This window comes from Ambystoma mexicanum, chromosome 6q (assembly GCF_040938575.1).
Source record: "Ambystoma mexicanum isolate Mex_15411 chromosome 6q, UKY_AmexF1_1, whole genome shotgun sequence".
Taxonomy (NCBI): Eukaryota; Metazoa; Chordata; class Amphibia; order Caudata; family Ambystomatidae; genus Ambystoma; species Ambystoma mexicanum.
Genome location: NC_090937.1, coordinates 1,648,364,595 through 1,648,384,370, shown reverse-complemented (window position 1 = coordinate 1,648,384,370; position 19,776 = coordinate 1,648,364,595). Strand labels below are relative to the sequence as shown.

The 19,776-nt window shown below is 42.8% G+C and overlaps 1 protein-coding gene across 2 annotated transcripts in view; it reads left to right on the top strand.

The window, feature by feature from the left end:
* The window catches only part of LOC138516973 (zinc finger protein 268-like), a 387,224-nt gene extending 369,163 nt beyond the window's left edge, over positions 1-18,061 (top strand). For both annotated transcript variants that reach the window (XM_069632459.1, XM_069632458.1), the window contains exons 2-3: positions 14,450-14,496; positions 15,178-18,061. In XM_069632459.1, coding sequence (XP_069488560.1) covers positions 15,347-17,122 — 1,776 coding nt within the window. In that variant the 5' untranslated portion in view covers positions 14,450-14,496; positions 15,178-15,346 and the 3' untranslated portion in view covers positions 17,123-18,061. The remainder of the gene's footprint in view (positions 1-14,449; positions 14,497-15,177) is intronic.
* Positions 18,062-19,776: the final 1,715 nt, after the last annotated feature.

The following is a 19,776-nucleotide window of genomic DNA, read 5'->3' as shown; positions in this document are numbered from 1 at the left end:
CATGAGCATGTGAATCCATGCCAGACCCCATGCTGGAGAAGGAACAAGTTACTTACCTGTAACTCTGTTGTTCTCCAGCATGGGTCTGGCATGGATTCACATGCAAACCTTCCAGCCTTCCCCTCTGCGGCTCTTCTCGTGTCCTACTGCCACGTTATGTGCTACCACATCTGAAGATGGCTGCCAGAGTAGGGGCTTAAGTAGATGCAGTCATTGGCTGGGGGTAGTATGACCCAGATTCCAGTGATTGGTTGTTAGGAGATAGACAGTTCAGAAATGAAACTGAAACTGATTTTTTCTTTACCGAGGATTCCCAGCCTGACGACAGGGAACATTCATGTGAATCCATGCCAGACCCGTGCTGGAAAACAACAGTTACAGGTAAGTAACTTGTTCCTTTTGCACTGGTTCTGGAGACTAACATCAATTCAAAGCCTTCCAATGTCTTGGGAATAAATATTTATTGGAACCCTATTGGGGAATTGGCAGATCCTATAGCAAGACAAAGGGCCTCATTACACGGACGGCGGTAAGGGTTAACGGTCACCGTTAATGGCAACGGTGAGCGTTAACCCTTACCGCCGTACTACGAGGTCCCTTAGCGGGTTGGTGCTCTAACGCCTGCTTTTTGCAGGCGTTAAAAACCAACCCGCTAAGGGACCTCGGAGCTAATTACGGCACCGCAAAATTGCGGTGCCGTAATTAGCGCCTTCCCCATTCCCATAGAGCCCTATGGGGCAGAAATGGGAATGGGGAAGGGCAATGGCGGAAGGGGGATTTACCGTCCCACCGACCTTGGGATGGGGCGGTAAATCCCCTTACCGCCAAGGCGGTGCCGGTAATTTACCGGCATGGTCCAGGGTGCTAATAGCACCCTGGATCACCGCCTTCCGTGTAATGAGGCCCAAAATGTTGTTTTAATCAGCATGATGTTGAAATTCTCAGGACTACAGGTTAAAGTCGCTGGAGGTTTGAATGCTGAGACAAAATATGGCCTTGGTTCTAGTAAAAATATGGGGTCTATTTTGCTAAGAAATATTGCAAAAAATCAGACTATTGAAGGAGCTCCTCGGGGAAGCAATAGGAAAATAGTCCAAGGTCATATTTGGCGCCACCTATTTGAAAATTGGGGCCTCTCTCATGTGAATGCTCTGTTTAACATTTCTTCTAATATGAACACGTGGTCCAATGGACATAAAATGTCTTTCATTGACCATGTGTTCTTATCTAAAAAATGGCTCGATTCTTGTGTGAAGTTTTCGGTGGTTGATTCCATTCTCAGTGACCATACATTTATAAGTCGAGATGATCCCATTCTCCTGATAGAGGCAAAATGGAAGTTGCAATGCCTGTAAATCAATCCGGTAACTGAATAAAATGGCACGAGGGAAATGTTAGTAAATTAAACCTCACTTTCCTCTATGAACATCACTCAAACCCATGGGACAAAAGACAATCAGTACCTTCCTGGTATACTTGCAATCTTTGATTGCACGTTCAATCACGACTAAGCATAGAGTGACACGCAACTTTCCCCAGTCTCATGTATTTGATTCTTTAGTTAGTCAAAAATAAAATGTGTCTAATCGAAACATTAGGAAGATATTAAATAGTACTATAAATTTGGAATTAAAAGTTAGGAGAGTACGTGCGGTAAAACAGGGCCTGAAAAACTGGATTTAAGGTCTCTATGCTTTAAGCGGATAATGGTCCCATGCTAAAGGCACTTAGAGAGCACGCTGGTCGCAATTCTGGAGCCTAATTAACCACTTGGAATCATCGCAGGTTACCCTCCAATCGAATAGTATTACGGAAGACATCTGGATTAAGTACTTCGAATACCTGGATGCAGGCCGGTTTGCTATCCCGAATAAACTGAAGGTTTGTTGAACTCATCCATGGGAATGTAATTTTACATTGTCAGAAATAGAAAAACAGATTATATCCTCCAATCCATCAATGGCGTGTGTCCCAACGGTTTAGCCAATGTCCATTTAAAGTCAAATCCGGAGATTTGCGCTAAAGCACTTGCTTTGCTATTCCATGATATAAAGCTAACCCAACACATTCCTGCTTCTTGGAACATCTCGTATATTTTTCCTTTTTTTCTTTTTTTGCCAAGTCCGTTTTTATTAGCATTTCTTCAAAACATAAACAGGGGCCAGGTGGCCAACATTATGGGGCAAGAATGCCCATAACTTTTATAATAATTCCTGTCAACTCACCAGTCCAAAACAACCCAACCCCTCACCCCCCCCTCTCTTAAATCAAAAATTTCCGGGAAGTAAGAATCAGGGAAATATGCCAATGGACTGGACTCGTGGAGCAAAAGCTGGGTGTTACTACTTCAAGTCATTTGTATTGTGCTCCACGTATGACCGTGGAAAACTAATATACTATCCATGGGGCCGGGTCCGAGGATCGACCCCAAGCACGGACTAACTAGCCATATTACCAAAGACCTCCAAAAACTGGGACATTCTGTCTCCTTGATGGCTGCCGTGAGTTTTTCCATCAAGTGTATTTCTTTGGCTGTTCCCACCCATTCTCGCAGGGACGGGAGCGCCAGTCTCTTCCAATGTCTAGCCCGACAGGCTCTTGCTGCTAACAATAAGAAATGTGCTAGGGAGGGGAGTTTCATCCATTGTTCTTCGTTTTTCTCCAAACCAATCCAAGCTATACGAACCCCCCCCGCATCTCATATCCACCCCAGGACCTCCGTCCAGTAGATTTGTACTTTACAACATGACCACCACATATGCCAATAGTAGGCCCTCTCCCCGCATCATTGCCAGCAGTGAGGGTCCACAGCCGGGAACATCATTGCAATCAAGCCAGGGTCGTACTGCCACCTGTATAAGAGTTTTATAGCATGCATTTTGTATTGGCAGGCTATTGAGGTCTTGGAGGCCCTCCCGCATATCCGAGCCCAGAGTCCATCTCCCAATGTCGAGGCCCAGGTCCCTAGCCCATTTTAACTTGAGACTTCCAGCCGCCTTCTCTCTTAGTACTGGCAGTGCCCGATAAAGTGCTGAGATGAGGCCCTTGGTATCGGTATGAGTATCTAGGGCTTTCTCCACTAGGGAGAGGTCTCTTTGAATCAAAGGTTTGAGATTAGCGGAAGTAAGGACCCCCTTGAGTCGGAGGTAGAGCAAAGGCAAAAGGGTCCCAATGCCTAGGGCCTCCTCCAGGTCTTGGATGCCTATGACTCCATTGTTGCGGAATAGTTGGCCCACCCTGGCAGGCCCCGCCTCGAACCAGGCTTGGTATTGACCCACTTCCGGAATGGCATCTCTGATTGGTGGGGACTAGATGTGGCTCATTGGCGAAGGCCAGGTCGTGACCTGACCCGACTTACCTCCTTCTCCAGGGCCTCCCACATGGTCTTCAGGTAGGGGTGCTCTCTAATATGCTTCAGCAGTTTAGGGAAGGGAACCCAGAGCCACACCCCAACCGTGACTGGGTGAAAATGGGCATTTTCCTGATATACCCATTGCTTGTCTTGGGGCCTCATTACGACCTCGGCGGTAGCCATGCCGCTATTGGCGGCATGGCTGCCGCCGAAATCGCGTCCGGGTCCTGGTTCCCAGAATGAGAAATTACCGGGCCATTCCGAGTTCGGAGGGCCCGGTAATCCCTCCTTCTGGGAACCGGGACCCAGACCTTCCCCATTCCCATTTCAGCCCCCATAAGGCTGAATGGGAATGGGCGAGGGAGCAAACAACGGGCCGATTACGAGCGGCCCGTTGTTTGCTCCCTCCTCCCCTCGCGGGACCCGTTCTGAGAGTCTGGTGAAACCAGACGTGCAGACCGGGTCTCGCAAGGGGACCTCGTAATCAGGCAGGACGGGGTTGACGGCACCGGCACCTTTACCGGCACCATTAACCTGGGTTATAATGAGGCCCTTTGTCTTTTCTAAGATGGGGGACCAAGGCTCTAAGCTGTGCGGCCCTGTAATATGCCTGCAAATCTCGGAGGCCCACCACCCCTTTTTCTTTGGGGAGTGTTAGAATTTCGTAGCCCACTCTAGGTTTCTTGCCCTGCCATATGAACCTTTGTATGCAGCGTTTGGCTTCTTTCAGGTAAGCTACCGGAGCTTCTATGGGCAGCATCTGGAAAAGGTAAAGCACCCTGTGGAGAAAGTTCATCTTGACTGCATTAAGTCTACCCATCCAAGATATTTGCCCTTTGCCCCAAGTTTCCATTTCTGTGAACAGCTTGTCGAACAAGGGGGGATAGTTGGCCTGTCCTATGTCTCTATCGGGGCGTACTATATTTACTCCCAGGTACTTTAGTCCCTCAGTCTGAATGCGAAGGCCCAGGGGTTCCAATTTAACCAGATTCCTTGCCGAGTTGGGGGCAAAGAGAGAAATCACTGATTTACTTACGTTGACCTTAAAACCTGAAAATGTCCCAAACCTACTGATTACCTGGAGGGCCGCGGGGACTGATTGTGCCGGGTATCTCAGGTGGACCAGAACATCATCTGCATAGAGACCTACTTTAAACGACCTGTCCCCCACCTCTATACCTTTCACCTCCATCGCTCTCCGAAGGTCCTCAACCAGCAACTGCATGGTCAGGGCGAAGAGGAGTGGGGACAGGGGGCAACCCTGTCTCGTCCCCCATCGGAGTCGAAAAGAACCGGAAAGACGGCCATTGACCGTGACCCTGGCTGAATATTTTTCCTTTTTACAAGAAAGGTGATAGGCAGATGCTTTCTAATTATTGGCCAATTGCAATCATGGACGCAGACTCAAACATTTTTTTCTGGGTTAGTGCTTAAACACATAGTGGAATGGGATGACTCAAATAACATCTTATCCAATAAACAGTTTGGCTTCCGAAAAGGCATGGGTACAGAAATTGGAGGCCTAATAGTTAATCTACTTCTAGAAAAAACATGTGAAAAAAAACCAGCCACTCCAATATATATGGCCGCTATTGACCTTTCATTAGCATTCGATAAAGTAGAGAGAATTCTACTATTTGTCTAAGCTTTTACATCTTGGGGCCTCATTACGAGTTTGGAGGCAGCCCTGGAGCTATCAGCTCCACGGCTGCCTCCAAACCGGGCTCCTTTACCGGGTTCCTGCAATGGGGATTTACCGGGTCATTCCGACATAGGAGGACCCGGTAAGTCCTCCTAGCAGGAACCATTCCCCATTCCCCATTCCCATTTGAGCCCCCATAGGGCTCAGTGGGAATGGGAATGGAGGTAACAATGAGCACATTATAAGTGTCCCTTTGTTACCGCCCTCTTCCCCTCGTGGGACCCGGAAAAGACGTCTGGTTTTACCAGATGTCTGATCCGGGTCCTGCGAAGGGAACCTTGTAATACGCGCTCCCAGAATGAAGGTGGCCGGTCCCGTACCGGCCCCCTCCATTCCGGGAGCGCAAGGGTCGTAATGAGGCCCTTGGTCTTCCTTGGGGAATACTTGCAGTTCTAGTCCATCTTCATGATGGATCATTAATTCAGGTAAGAATGAACGCCGATGTTAATTTATCCTGCCCGATAAAAACCTCAAATGGTCTTCGGCAGAGATGTATGTTTGGACCGACACTATTCAACCTTTATGTGTCAGACGCAGGGAAGATACTAGAAGTTGCCTCACTAATTTCACCTAAAATTGAAGGAAATAAAACAAATTGGTGTGCCTACGCTGACGATTTTCTGTTGATCGTACTGCTTTCGCTATATACACCCAAAATAAATGTTTAATAATGAACAAAAAGAAATCGGTTATAATGTGCCTTACAAAACGTTAAAAAAACTCCTACTTTTAAATGGAGTTTAAACGATTATATGCTCGCAAAGACTAGATCAATGCGCTATTTGGGTTTTCCTGTGTTTGACACCAACAACAATTACCTTTACTGGAATTGTTTCCAAGAAAGAACAATTAACTTAATATCTCAGCTGAAAAAAGTGGCACACAAGTACTGTAGATACTCCCTGATTCTTTACTGAGGTTCTACAAGTTAAGTTATTCCTAAAATTATTTACGGCTTAGAGATACTGCCGATCTATTCTCCTGCACTTTTGCACAAACTAGAATCAAAGATTTGGAGAAGTCTGATTTATTCTTTACCGAAATGCGTCCCATTAAACACACTCTGGGACTTCTGTCATTAGATTGCATGGTTCAATGGAAAAGGATGGCACTATACAGAAACTTGTTTATGGCTAAGCGCAATTGTCTTTATGCCGAAATAGGGCAAGAAATGAAAATGGGCTCCACAGAGTCACGTTGGTTAATGATCCTTCAATTAGATGTCTAAAAACTTTGGACAGTATTGGACTATCACAATTAACCTTGATGTCCAATCCTTCTAGAACAAAACGATTTCTTCAGTATAAAGACTGGGCAGTGACAACGGAGATGTCCACGCATCTAAAGTATATTGCCATCTAGTTCCATATGGGAAACCTATGGGAATCCCCGAATCAGACCTTCTCAAATTTCCCGATCATAATTGCCATATTGCCTTTCTGTTTTAATGTACTATTGACAGGAGAAATCCTAGAAATCAGACCAGGAGAAAAGGTAAACACATTCTGTGTCGGTTTTGTAAACATCCTTTAGTAATCGAAATCTTGAGACATCTCTTACTGGAATGTAAGGTTATTGAGCCACAAAGAGTGAGTGCTTTTGTTAAGTTTGTCTCCAATCCTGACTGTGTCAATATTGGCACGGTCTGGTGGGACATGCTGCACGGGAACTCTGTGTCATTAAAACTGGCTATTGTTAAATTTATTGAAGAAGTATGTGGGTTGGTGACAACTCCAGTAAAACTGACTCTTTTCCCTGAAAATTAACTAATCATTAATGGACAGAGTCTTTCTTCGATATTTAGAACCATTGATTTTTTTTTGGTTTGTTTGTTCTGTTAACAGTATATGCTGTTATGAAAATTTAAGTCAGTTAGGCCAACAGTAAAATTTGAACTTTTGGCTTTCTTATTTGATCAGTTACGATCATTTTTTCTATTTTCTTTCTCTTTTTTCTGTTTTTAAATGTACGATATTGTGTGTTGAGCATTTGATTGGGAGCATTCTAACAGGTTACAAAAAAAATTGTCTGCCTTTTGTAAAAGTTTTTTTGAAAACCAAATACAAATAAAACATTTTTTTAAAAAGTTCAGGGCAGCCTATGGGTTTTACCGACACGGCTATTGCCAAACTTGTAATGAGGCCCACTGCATAATCAGCTCATACAGTACAGGGCCTTGATGTTTCTTAAGAATTTCCGGGAGTTGTTAGCATTGCAGCTCTTTGTTTTTGCTTGATTTTTAATCTTTCTCACTTGCAGCGTTTTGATCGCTCCCACTTTGCTACCTTGTGTTTTTTCTAGGATTAAAAATTGAGTAGTTACCATCACTTTTAGTTCACTTTTAGTTGTCCTATCCTTCAGACTCAAACAAAATGTGTTTGTACTAAAAATGTGCTAAAACCAGGCATTAAGGGAAGGACCCGCAAAGGGACCTCAGAATAGGGCGCAAAGGGATTACCGTCACCGGTGTCATTACCGGTGCCTGGTATCCATTTGCACCTGGGTCGTAATGACCCCCAGGGTCTTTCCTGACCCTGTCATGCATTTCTTTTAAGGTATGAACCGCTGCTGTGTCGCTTGCCTTTCTGTTCCTCAAACAGGATAAAAAAGCATTTTTTGGGTCGCATTTTACAGCGGCAGTCACTTGGAGGGCCTGTGCCTGTGAAAGGCGCTGGGTGCTTACAGAACACTGTCGGGAGAGCGATCCTATTCAAAGTACTGCCCATTTTGATGACAAAAATCTATCGAATGTTACAATTTGACATATTTCGTCCAGTACTATTCGATCGATTTTTATAAATACTGAACATGTGTTGCGGGGGTGTCACCCACTCCCCATGTTCAGTAATTGGAGGCGGGGACAGAAAAAAAATAAAATAACGAAAAAGGGACCCTGCCGAGTCGGATCCGGCACCGCAGGGTTGCAGGGGAAGCGGCAGCTACCAAGCAGTTAAGTAGGGGAGGTTGTGGGGTGGTGGTGAAAGGTAGATTCTGGGTTGTTTGGCTGAAGTGCAAATCAATTTGCAGCGAAATTGACTACAGTAAATTCCGCTGCAAATAATTACACTTCGGTCAAACAACCCAGAACACCATTCAAGGCAGCTGGTCAGCATACAATTTGCGCTACAGCTCAAGCCTGTGGAAATGCACCGGTCACCTTTGAGAATAAGGTGACCTGCTCATTTCCAAAAATGGGTTGTCTAAAAATAGCATATCATCCGTTCTTTTTTAAATGCCCCATTATTTGAGGAACTGGGTCAAAATCTACATTTAAAAAAAATAAAAAAATTGTTACATTATGAGAGAGAGGGAGAGTGATGGGTGAGATGTGAAGTGATAGGCAAGAAAGCAGAGGGAGAGCAGTGGGTCAGAGGAGGAAGCGCTGCACAAGAGAGCCGAGAGAGTAGTGATGCGGTGGGCCAGAAATCTGAGAGCGAGCAGAGGTACAGAAAGTAGAGGGAGCATGTGGTTAAGTGAGCAAGAAAGCAGAGAGGAAGCGGCCAGAAAGAGGCAGTGAGCTGCAGATTGGGAAAAAGGATGAGGGAAGAGTGCGATAGAATGGGAGAAAGGATGCGAGATGCAGAAGCAGCACAAAAGAATGAAGGACGGTATATTGCGGGAGGAATTGTAGAGTGTAAGGTGTGAGTTGGGAGTATGATTTGGAGTGTGGCAGGGGCTGGGCAGTGCAAATTGTGACTTGACAGTGTGACATAACACATGAGTATTTGTATGACAGAGTGAGAGGTTAAGGAATGCAAGTTGTGATGGGGAGTTGGTGAGATGTGTGTTGGTTAGAGAGGTGTGTGGGTGTTTGGGGGATTGGAGAACATAGAAGGGGAATATTTTCAGCATTACAATTGATAATGATCAATTTAGTTAATACTATTAAATAGGCATGAACATTAAACTAGAAATGTAGCCAAATCAAACACTGTTCTGCCAAGCCAGAGACATCTGGGACTCTTCCTATTAAATTAATACAAAAGATACATAATAATGATACCCTGGCTCTCTTGTAGCCTTGCACTCTGCCTATTTCCTGCAATGTGGCAAACTTACACCCTCCAGTTAATACAAAATGTCCCGCAAAAATGCTGCAATAAATAAAGGTTTGTGCCGCAAAATTTACCATTTCATGGCGCAAAATGTGCCATTTCATGCCGCAAAATCCTGGAAGGTCTGGTTGGAGGAGTCACCTACTGCTATAAACTGAAGGGAGATCTGTTAACTTCCCGCCCAATTACAGCAACATTACAATGGCGGAATTACTGCTGCGGTAATTCCACAGAAAATGCTCCGAGTCCTCGGTACTTGCATTGCCACTGCCACTTCAATCCAGAGGTAATACTGCCCGAGGAAGTGGCTCTAACGGTAATTCCTTTTGGTGGTATCTGGGCGGATAGCCCTGGCATTTGGACGAGCAGCATATTTATAGCGTCCCCCACTTTTAAATCCCCCTTACCATAAATGTTGTCACTTGGTGGGCAAACCCCCTGCTTCTGACACTTGACTTAGAAGTACCTCCCTATTCTTCTTAGGATAAAGATAAACAATGTGTTTTGTACCTCACCTCAGCTTGTTGTCGAATTATCAAGTGTTGGCTTCTTGCCGACTTATCTCTAATGGCTTCAAGTTGAAATATCTACTGGTTCGAAATGTCCCTAATTCAAGGAGCGAGCGTCACAAATGTTTGTCTTAGCTCTTAAGCAAGACGGTGTTTATTCCTCTAACATAGAAAATGAAACCGATTTGTTTTATTACCTACTCATTGGGCCTCATTATGAGATTTGCGCTAAAAATCGGTCATTACCGGCATGCCGGTAACAACATGTCCGTGTAGCCACACACGCTACCTGCCTCATTTACTCATTATGCTCTTACGGCCCGTCATCCACCTTTGCTGCACTGCTGCTTGTCTCACGTGCAGTTGACATTATTGGACATTGATAGCCTGCGCTGGTAAGCTGCCCACCGCTCCATCTCCGCTAAATGATCTAGCACAGGCACTCTCGCCTGCATTAACTGACACTTGTACTGAATGAGCACTTCCAATTGCTACCACATTATTAGTCCTCTTATTGTATTTTAATGTGGTTGCCAACCTATTATCAGTGGCCCCCACTATTAACAAAGAAAGTACTGTTCACTATACCCCTGCTAACTGTCTAAGCTCCTTGGTTTGGGTGACCCAATATTATCCATGTAATGACTAGGCCAAATTATGTGAATTGTATCACATGTAGCCGCTGTCCAAACTAACAAATGGCACGTACACGCTACAGTAACATGTATGCACACTACGGTAAAAGGTCTTAATGTCATAACTGTCTACCAGGCCATACATAGATAACTGCTTAGGAAACACAAATCCCTAGCATAACGTCAATAGCCACTAGATGCCAATGTTATTGCTTATGACAATTACGTTAACTAAATGATATGCATAACCTACTATGATCACCTTGACTACTCATAGTTTTCTGCCTTACTCTATATGAAGGTAGTACTGTTATGGTCTAGTCATTGCGCATCACATTGTACACTATACCAATACACTATGTACCCACGGCCTAACCCACTTTACCTACATGCCATCCTTATGCTAATGGCACAATGTCGACAACAACTAGGACAGGAAATATATGGACAACCAGACCTTGTCTCCAAATTCCCCATCATATAAGCCAAATGCACCCTTCCTATCGACCCCGCGCAACACTATATTTAGAAATTCTAGACTCCGAGCTCGTTTACCTAGATTATATGGCCCACTCATCAGATATGAGAGCAAAGTATCATACAAACTCTCTCCCAAGCTTAGTCACTTTACTAATAGTAGCAAAAACAAACCCCACACTAAAATATCTAGATCCCATATCCACCTAACCGATCTAGACAGCTCCACCCGTCCACCCCCAGAAAAATCCACCCCTAAACTTAAAGGAGCCCTAATAAATGCTAGATCTTTAGTCGCTCATCCACTGAAATTGCAGAAGCTATCTTAACAGAAGACTACGATTTTATCGCAGTCAAAGAATCATGGCTTCACGAGGCTGCAGTCACTGCACTGTCACTAGCTGTTCCAAATAACTGCACAGTCCTCAGAGTGGACAGAGGCGAAGCCAGAGGTGGAGGACTAGCCATTATTGCCAAAACTGATCTCTGTATGAGAATCTCACCTTCACCTAATATTAACTCTTGTGAAGTTATGTCAATCAAAATACTGACAGCCAACTCGCAAATTCTGAACATTCACCTAGTGTATAGAACCCCAGGCCCCATCAACACGTTCATTGAAGACCTTTCCACGATTCTATCGGAAAATCTAAAGGATACCTCCCAAACGCTACTGTTAGGAGACCTTAACATAGGCTTTAATGATGCTAATGACCAACATGCCACCGCAGCAGCCAACACCCTGTCAGAACTCGGCTTCTCCCAGAGAGTGAACGATCCAACTCACAACAAAGGGAGAACTCTTGATTGGGTTGCAAATCATAATTGCAATGTCTCCATTACCTCTATCTCACCCCAAATTTGGACTGACCACTACCTCATATCTTTTACAATAGCAACTAAAAGACCTACCCTACAGGCACCCCTTGCCCTTCCTGCATTCACAAGAAAAATATTACAGCAGAAAAACGACTCCCTTGCATTCTGCCCACCCTCAACTCCCTACCGGGCAATATGGATCCGAGCACCCTCGAAGAGTATAACAAAGCTATGACAACTACTCTCGACAACATTGCCCCACTAAAACTTAGAAATAGTAAGCCCAAAAACCACCTTAACAACTGGTTCACTCCTCATCTAAAAACTCTAAGACTCTAAGACTAGACAAAAGAAAATGCGAAGCCGATTGGAAACTCCACCCTACCGCAGAAAACAAATTAAAGTTAACCAAAATCTCATCCCAATACAAGAAGGATATACTTCTGGCAAAACAAGACACTTACAATACCAGAATCTTGCAAGCAAACTCGATCACAAAGGAACTCTTCACAATACTAAAAGAATTAGAAAACCCTATCACAGCCCAAGACAACTGTGTCAAAGATAAAACTTGGTGCTCTGATATCCAACACACGTTAGCCAATAAAGTGGCTAACCTTCAAAACAAAAGAGCACAAAAAAAGCCTCTCTAACTGTCACCACACCACCACCCAACAAAACAATTCCACCTAAAATCAATCATACCACCCAATTTAACTTCTCTAAAGTCTCCATTATAGAGGTTGAGAAAGTTATACTGGGTCTTAAACCCTCCAACCGCAAAGGTGACCAATGCCCAGCAATATTTATCAAGGATGCTGCTAGGGACCTATCACCTTTCATCACCAAACTTATTAATGCCTCCTTCACATCCGACACGATACCCAGCAATCTTAAGAAATCTTGGGTACTCCACTTCTCAAAAAACAAACGCTAGACCCCGCCATACCGACCAACTACAGGCCTATCACTATAGTGCCATTCCTCTTGAAATTCTCAGAGAAGGTAGCATATATCCAAATCCAGAACTTCCTAGAACTCAACCAACTTTCAGGCTCTCGTCAATCCGGCTAGCGGACATTACATGGCAGAGAACCTGCTTTCATTGATCTTAAAGCCCCAATAGACAAACTAAGAGACAATGGAAAGCTTGCATTGCTCCTCCTCCTGGACCTGTCGGTGGCTTTCGACTTGGTGGACCACAACGTCTTATGTAGCCACCTGGACTCCACTGCCCACTTCTCCAGCGAGGCCCTAGCGTGGATACAATCCGTTCTCAGTGACTGAACCATGAGGGTCTTCTCACTCTCGGCAGCCGCGAACCCTATCCCCATCCCCGTCACTTGGAGGGTGCCCCAGGGCTCATGTGTTTAACCAACCCTGTATAATATATTCACCAAGCCCCTGTTTGATGAGTTGGACCGTCTGGGTATCACCAACACTAATTATGCAGATGATACCCAGATCCTCCTACCACTTACCGGGGACTACTGCAAGAATTCAGTATTGGTGAATAGAATTTACAGCATCGTTCAGACATGGATGTCCACTCACGGCCTCTGTCTGAACGATGACAAAACAGAGCTTCTAATCCTGGGATCTGCATCTCTTCTCACTAGACTTTGCACAAACTACTCATCATTCATCATTGATGGGAACCTTATCAAGGTTGCCAAGGAAGTAAAAACACTAGGGTTTTACTTAGACTCCACACTAACATTCACAAAATAGGTTAACTCCTTAGCCTCCTCGACAGCATACACATGCAAACTAATCAGATCTGGCAAACACTTCCTCTCAGCCAACAGTTGTATGACCCTAGCTAGAGCTCTCATCTTATCTAGACTATACTACTGTAATGCCCTTTACATTGGAGCGAACAAATATATTACCAACAAAATACAGACACTCCAAAATAATGCCCTTAGAGCTGCACTCAGTATCTCTAGGAAAGAACATATCTCTGAAACTAGAAGAAAACACAAGTGGCTATCCCCACTGGAGAAAATAAAACTAAAGACAGCCTCCCACATTCATAAAAGCCTAAACAACAAAGCACCACGATATCTAATAGAAAGATTTTCGAGAAAAACCTCTACTAGACCCACAAGACTAGTCAACTCTAATTGCCTTCAGGATCTCGTTTGAAACTATGCACTATTGGAGGTACCAGTTTCCCAGTCACAGAAGCTCAACTATGGAATTCACTACCCACCACACTCAGAATGGACCAAACCTTCACCAAATTCAGACAAAATGTAATTATATGGCTCCTAGAGAATGCTGACAAATGAACTTGTTGAACTTGCTCTCATGTGTAATTAAATGTACATTACTTCTGAATATTGACTGCCTGTTGTTTTGACCCACCACTGCCTACTATATATATTATACACTAATATTTACTAGATTATATGTGTTTTCTTTTGATGCCACTACCCTGTAACTAATTTAACCTATGTACTAAGCTGTTGACTTCGCATATCCTGCGCCCTGATACCTTCGGGTCCGGCGTGCATAATAAATACTAAACGAACAAACAAAGCTTTCCTTTCCTCTTTATTACTGATCTGCCATCCTTTCCCTGCAGCGTAAATCCAGTCAGCTGCCCACAACCAGCAATGACTGACAGACAGGATAAACATTTCTCACACTACGAAGACTCCACTTCTACACACTGTGTTAATCCTGGCTGTGGGCCATGATCTAGGAATGGTCAATGTGTCACAAGTTTCTTGATTTCTGTGTTAATGCTTTTCATGTAGTATTCCAGGATGTTATCAAACCAGTGTTCTATTGTCAAAACATTAATTATTGATTTCCACTTATGCTATTTCAATCAAGAATTATATGTGTCACTTATGGAACACTAATCCTGGTTTTCGTTTTCCTTCAAACAGGACAAATAAAGCGGGATTTGTGGATGACAGTGAAATGTTTTTGAAAGGTATTGTATGAAAAGAGTTTCCACTAATTGCTGAGTCTTGCGAATGTGTGTTCTTGCCCATGACACGGTCAAATTATAGCTTCCTACAACTATTGCACAGACTCTGCAGAGATTTCACTAAAAAAAGACTACAATTGTTAACGATTTTGGAGCATGAATTCAATTCATCTGTCTACAACCCATTTGATAACCCTGTACCAGTAACAGGGGTTTTGAGTCCTCACCTTATGTGTACGAATAAGGCATTGCTTGATGGATATGGGAATGGCTACAGAATAGATACTAACCTCGGAGTGTCTAGATCAATGGACTAAAGAGGCTTCTGCCTCCTTTGCACAATACTTTTAAGCATGCACTAAGGAGAGGTCCCTTGTAAATGCACTGACAACCAAAACATTCAATACAAATGGCTATCTAATGACGCTTCTTATGAGCCAAAAGGAATATGACTATACAAGTGTACTGGTGACAATTCTTCCAGAACATAGAGCCATCTAATGGTAGACCACTCATTTTATTTTGGAGGGAGGAGAGAAAGTGAATGTTCAGAGGAGATGCTTACGGCTGCCACTTTAAAGTAGAGGTTTATTTCCTTCATTAATTGGTACTTCTGCGCTACAAGTAAAAAGGTGCTCAACATTATCTTTGGACACCCCTGCTGAACTTTTCTTCTATTTTCAGACTTGCTTGCTGTGCCCGAGGATTTAGGTTTGTTCTTGAAATTTGTGTGTGTAAAAATGCACCTGAACTTGTGAGACCGTCCGCGACATTCGGATTGTTATATAAATATACTGAATTTGACAAGGAGCATCTTACAAAGAAATTACTATTTAAAAATAGAATTCTAACAATGGAGGTACTTTTTGAATGTTCTGAATGTGAAACAACTTTCAAGGAAACAGGTGATATATGTCCACATCAGAGATGTCACATTGAAGAGACAGAACATAAAGGTTCTGACTGTGACAAGGCTTCGAAAGAAACAAGTCATCTATTGGTAGATCAGAGAAATCACGCTGGGGATAAACCATATACATGTTCTGAATGTGATAAATCTTTCAAGCAGAAGAGTACCCTTGTGATACATCAGAGAAATCACACTGGAATGAACCCATATAGATGTTCTGAATGTGATAAGTCGTTCAAGCAGAAGGGTAATCTATTGGTACATCAGAGGAATCACACTGGGCAGAAACCATATACATGTTCTGAATGTAATAAGTCTTTCAAGCGGAAGGATACTCTATTGGTACATCAGAGGAATCACACTGGGGTGAAACCATATACATGTACTGAATGTGATAAGTCTTTCAAGGAAAAGGTTAAACTTGTAATACATCAGAGAAACCACACTCAGTTGAAACCATACACATGTTCTGAATGTAATAAGTCTTTCAAGCGGAAAGATACTCTATTGATACATCAGAGGAATCACACTTGGGAGAAACCATATACATGTTCGGAATGTGATAGGTCTTTTAAGCAGAAGGTTGAACTTGTGATACATCAGAGAAATCACACTGGAGTCAAACCATATACATGTTCTGAATGTAATAAGTCTTTCAAGCAGAAGGGTAATCTATTGGTACATCAGAGGACTCACACTGGGGTGAAACCATATTCATGTTCTGAATGTGATAGGTCCTTCAAGCGAAAGGGTGATCTTGTAATACATCATAGAAATCACACTGGGGAGAAACCGTATACATGTTGTGAATGTGATAGGTCTTTCAAGCACAATATAAGCCTTGTGCTACATCATAGAAATCACACTAGGGAGAAACCGTATACATGTTCTGAATGTGATAAGTCTTTCAAGGAAAAGGGTAAACTTGTGCTTCACCAGAGAAATCACACTGGGGAGAAACCATATACTTGTTCTGAATGTGAGAAATCTTTCAAGCAAAGGAGAAGCCTTGTGGTACATCAGAGAAATCACACTGGGGAGAAACCGTATACATGTTCTGAATGCGATAAGTCTTTCAAGGAAAAGGGTAAACTTGTGCTACATCAGAGAAATCACACTGAGGAGAAACCGTATACATGTTCTGAATGTGATAAGTCTTTCAAGGAAAAGGGTAAACTTGTGCTACATCAGAGAAATCACACTGGGGTGAAACCATATACATGTTCTGAATGCGATAAGTCTTTCAAGCAACAGAGTGCACTTGTGCTACATCAGAGGAATCATACTGGGGAAAAACCGTATACATGTTCTGAATGTGAGAAATCTTTCAAGGAAAAGGGTAAACTTGTGCTACATCGGAGAAATCACACTGGGGAGAAACCATACACATGTTCTGAATGCGATAAGTCGTTCAAGCGACAGAGTGCACTTGTGCTACATCAGAGGAATCATACTGGGGAGAAACCGTATACATGTTCTGAATGTGAGAAATCTTTCAAGGAAAAGGGTAAACTTGTGCTACATCAGAGAAATCACACTGGGTTGAAACCGTATAAATGTTCAGAATGTGATAGGTCTTTCAAGCAAAGTAGAAGCCTTGTGGTACATCAGAGAAACCACACTGGCGAGAAACCATATACATGTTCTGAATGTGATAAGTCGTTCAAGCGGAAGGATCATTTATTGGTACATCAGAGGAATCACATTGGGGAGAAATGATTTACATGTTGTGAATGTGATAGGTCTTTCAAGCAAAGTAGAAGCCTTGTGGTACATCAGAGAAAACAGCCTGGGGAGAAACCATATTCATGTTCAGAATGTGAAGTCATTCAAGCAGAAGGGTAATCTATTGGTACATCAGAGGAATCACACTGGGGTTAACCATGTACATGTTCTGAATGTGATAAGTCTTTTAAGCAAAAGTGCAAACTAGTGATGCATCAAAAAATTCACACGGTGGGAAACCATATGCATGTTCTGAATGTGTTAGGTCTTCTTAGCAATGTAGAAGCCTTGTGGTACATCCAAGCAATCACATTGGGACGAAAACATATAATTGTTCTGCATGTGATAAGACTTCCAGCAACAGCATAACATAGAACTGTATTAGCAAAATCACCCTGGATTTCATTTACAACCTTAGTGTATTGAAACATCACAAAATAAAACACACAGGGAGAGGCCATATACGTGTTCTGAATGTCAGAAGACTTTCAGGCAAATCCATGGCCTATAGCGACATGGGGTAATTCATAGGTGTTTACATGGACGACTCTGACACCCAAGACATCAACAACTTACAAGGTCTCCTGCACTGGGCCCTGCTGTTTTTGGAGAGTAACGTTCCTAAACTATGGGGAAAAAGCAAAGTGCATATTGTTATTTGATTTTTCCTGTTATTCTTTCTGTTGTCGAGATGGTACAAGTTCAATAATTCATTGGACTAAATGCTTTCTCAAAATATGTATTAAGCTGAACATATCTCACTGTAAGAACATATTTGCAGTTATTAAAAACAATTCATGATTGATGAAAAAGTAATACAGAACAAAGCTTACATGTGTATGTGTTTCGCTTTCCAGGTATTTCCTCTGGGAAAAATGTATTGTGCAAAATACTATCCGATGAATTGATAATTAATAAATTAAATTGACATTTTATATTGTGCTTCATGCCGGAATGCAGCATCTAAGCATGGTACCGGCTATAAAACCTATGCTGCTATGCATTGTCTTGTTTCCAAGTCAAGCGCCTTGCCTCTGAGCTATCCGCACTGTTATTAAATTTATTTTCAATTACATATTTGTGATGTCCTTTGAAATCCAAGTGTCTGTTTCCTTATGGAGATTTGTCCTGTTTTATTCTATGTTTCTCTTTCTGAAATAATTTACAGTCATCATTCATGCAATATTAGGTGGAGGAGTTAGAGGGAGGGAGGGAGAAAGGAAGTCAGATAGAGTTAAAGAATGGGGCAGTGGGAGAAAGGAAATAGTGTTGGAGACTGGAGGGAGTAGGTGGTGGAGGAGGGAAGAAGTCATGAGAGAGGAGGCATTTGAAAATATCAGAGAGACAGAAGAGAGATGGGAAGAGGGAGAGAGGGGGCAGCAGGTGGGAAAGAGAGTAGGACAGAAGAGAAGAGTGGTGGAAAGAGAGCGTGAGTGAGAACAGGAGGTGGGGAGGGAGAGATAGAGTTGAGAAAGGAGACTGGATACAGTAAGAAGAGAGGGTTTGGGAGGAGAACAGGAAATGGAGTAATGAGGTGCAATATCTGGGAAAGGAAGGAGAGTGTATGTAAAAAAAATCAAGCACCATTTTGCACATGGCTTTCTTTCATGATGGACAGAAACACTGTCCCGTATAGTCTTCAATCCTTATTAGTTGAACCCAATGATGATGCGGGCACTAGATTACGTACCCATGTAGATATAAACACGGGGGAGACTTATAGTCAGACTGATCCATCTTATGTCACTCCCTTTAAAGGGAAAGCTATACAGAATAAAAACATATTTCCCTCAACGAAAAAGAAACCCCATAATGAAATCTCAGATGTATCTATTATGGCACCAGCTCTAGTAAATGAGTGGGGAAAACGTTGCCACATCTCCTTGGGTCCAGGTTCACCTGCTGTAATTCTTCCCTCAGAAATGGATAGTATATGTCTACATAATCTTGATGAGCAAACTTATGGGGCACCATTGTTAGAACATGATATTTGACCAGTTCCTTCACAGTAGAAACCCTCTACTGGTTCTCTCACGAAACAGCCAATGGGATATATATATATATGGGTTAGATTCAGACATGGATTTACATGATAAGGTCACTGCCGAGGAAGAGGATAATCAATATCCCAGTAAAGACGGTATGAATAAGAAACTTGAATCTGATGTAAACATTGGTAACAATCAAATGGAGGGAGGTGAATGAAATGCCACAATCCCAGTTATCACCTCAATCCTCAACTTGTTGGACAAAGGGCATGACCTCACTCACGCTTATTTGAATTCCACCAAGGATAATATTTCAGACCTGTCAGGGAAAAAATGTAAAATAGAGGGATTTATGCTGGCATTCGCAAGTTGCCAGTCCCAGAGAATGAATCTAATTGACTCCTGTATTTTTGAAATTACAAAAGTTGATGCAATGGGGAGGATCGATTTGTGCACTCAAACTGAGGAAGTGTCATATGAAAAAGCATTGATTGAAGGAACAAAATCTGATATGAAAGTGGTGGACGTATCACTTCCTCCATTGCTAAGTGCTTTTCAGATGAACTCATTAAAAATTGATGATGTGTTGCGGCATAAACGAGCTTGTAACAATGGAAATGAAAGTCTTATGTGTGCAGTGGATTGTGGCACGTCAATTCC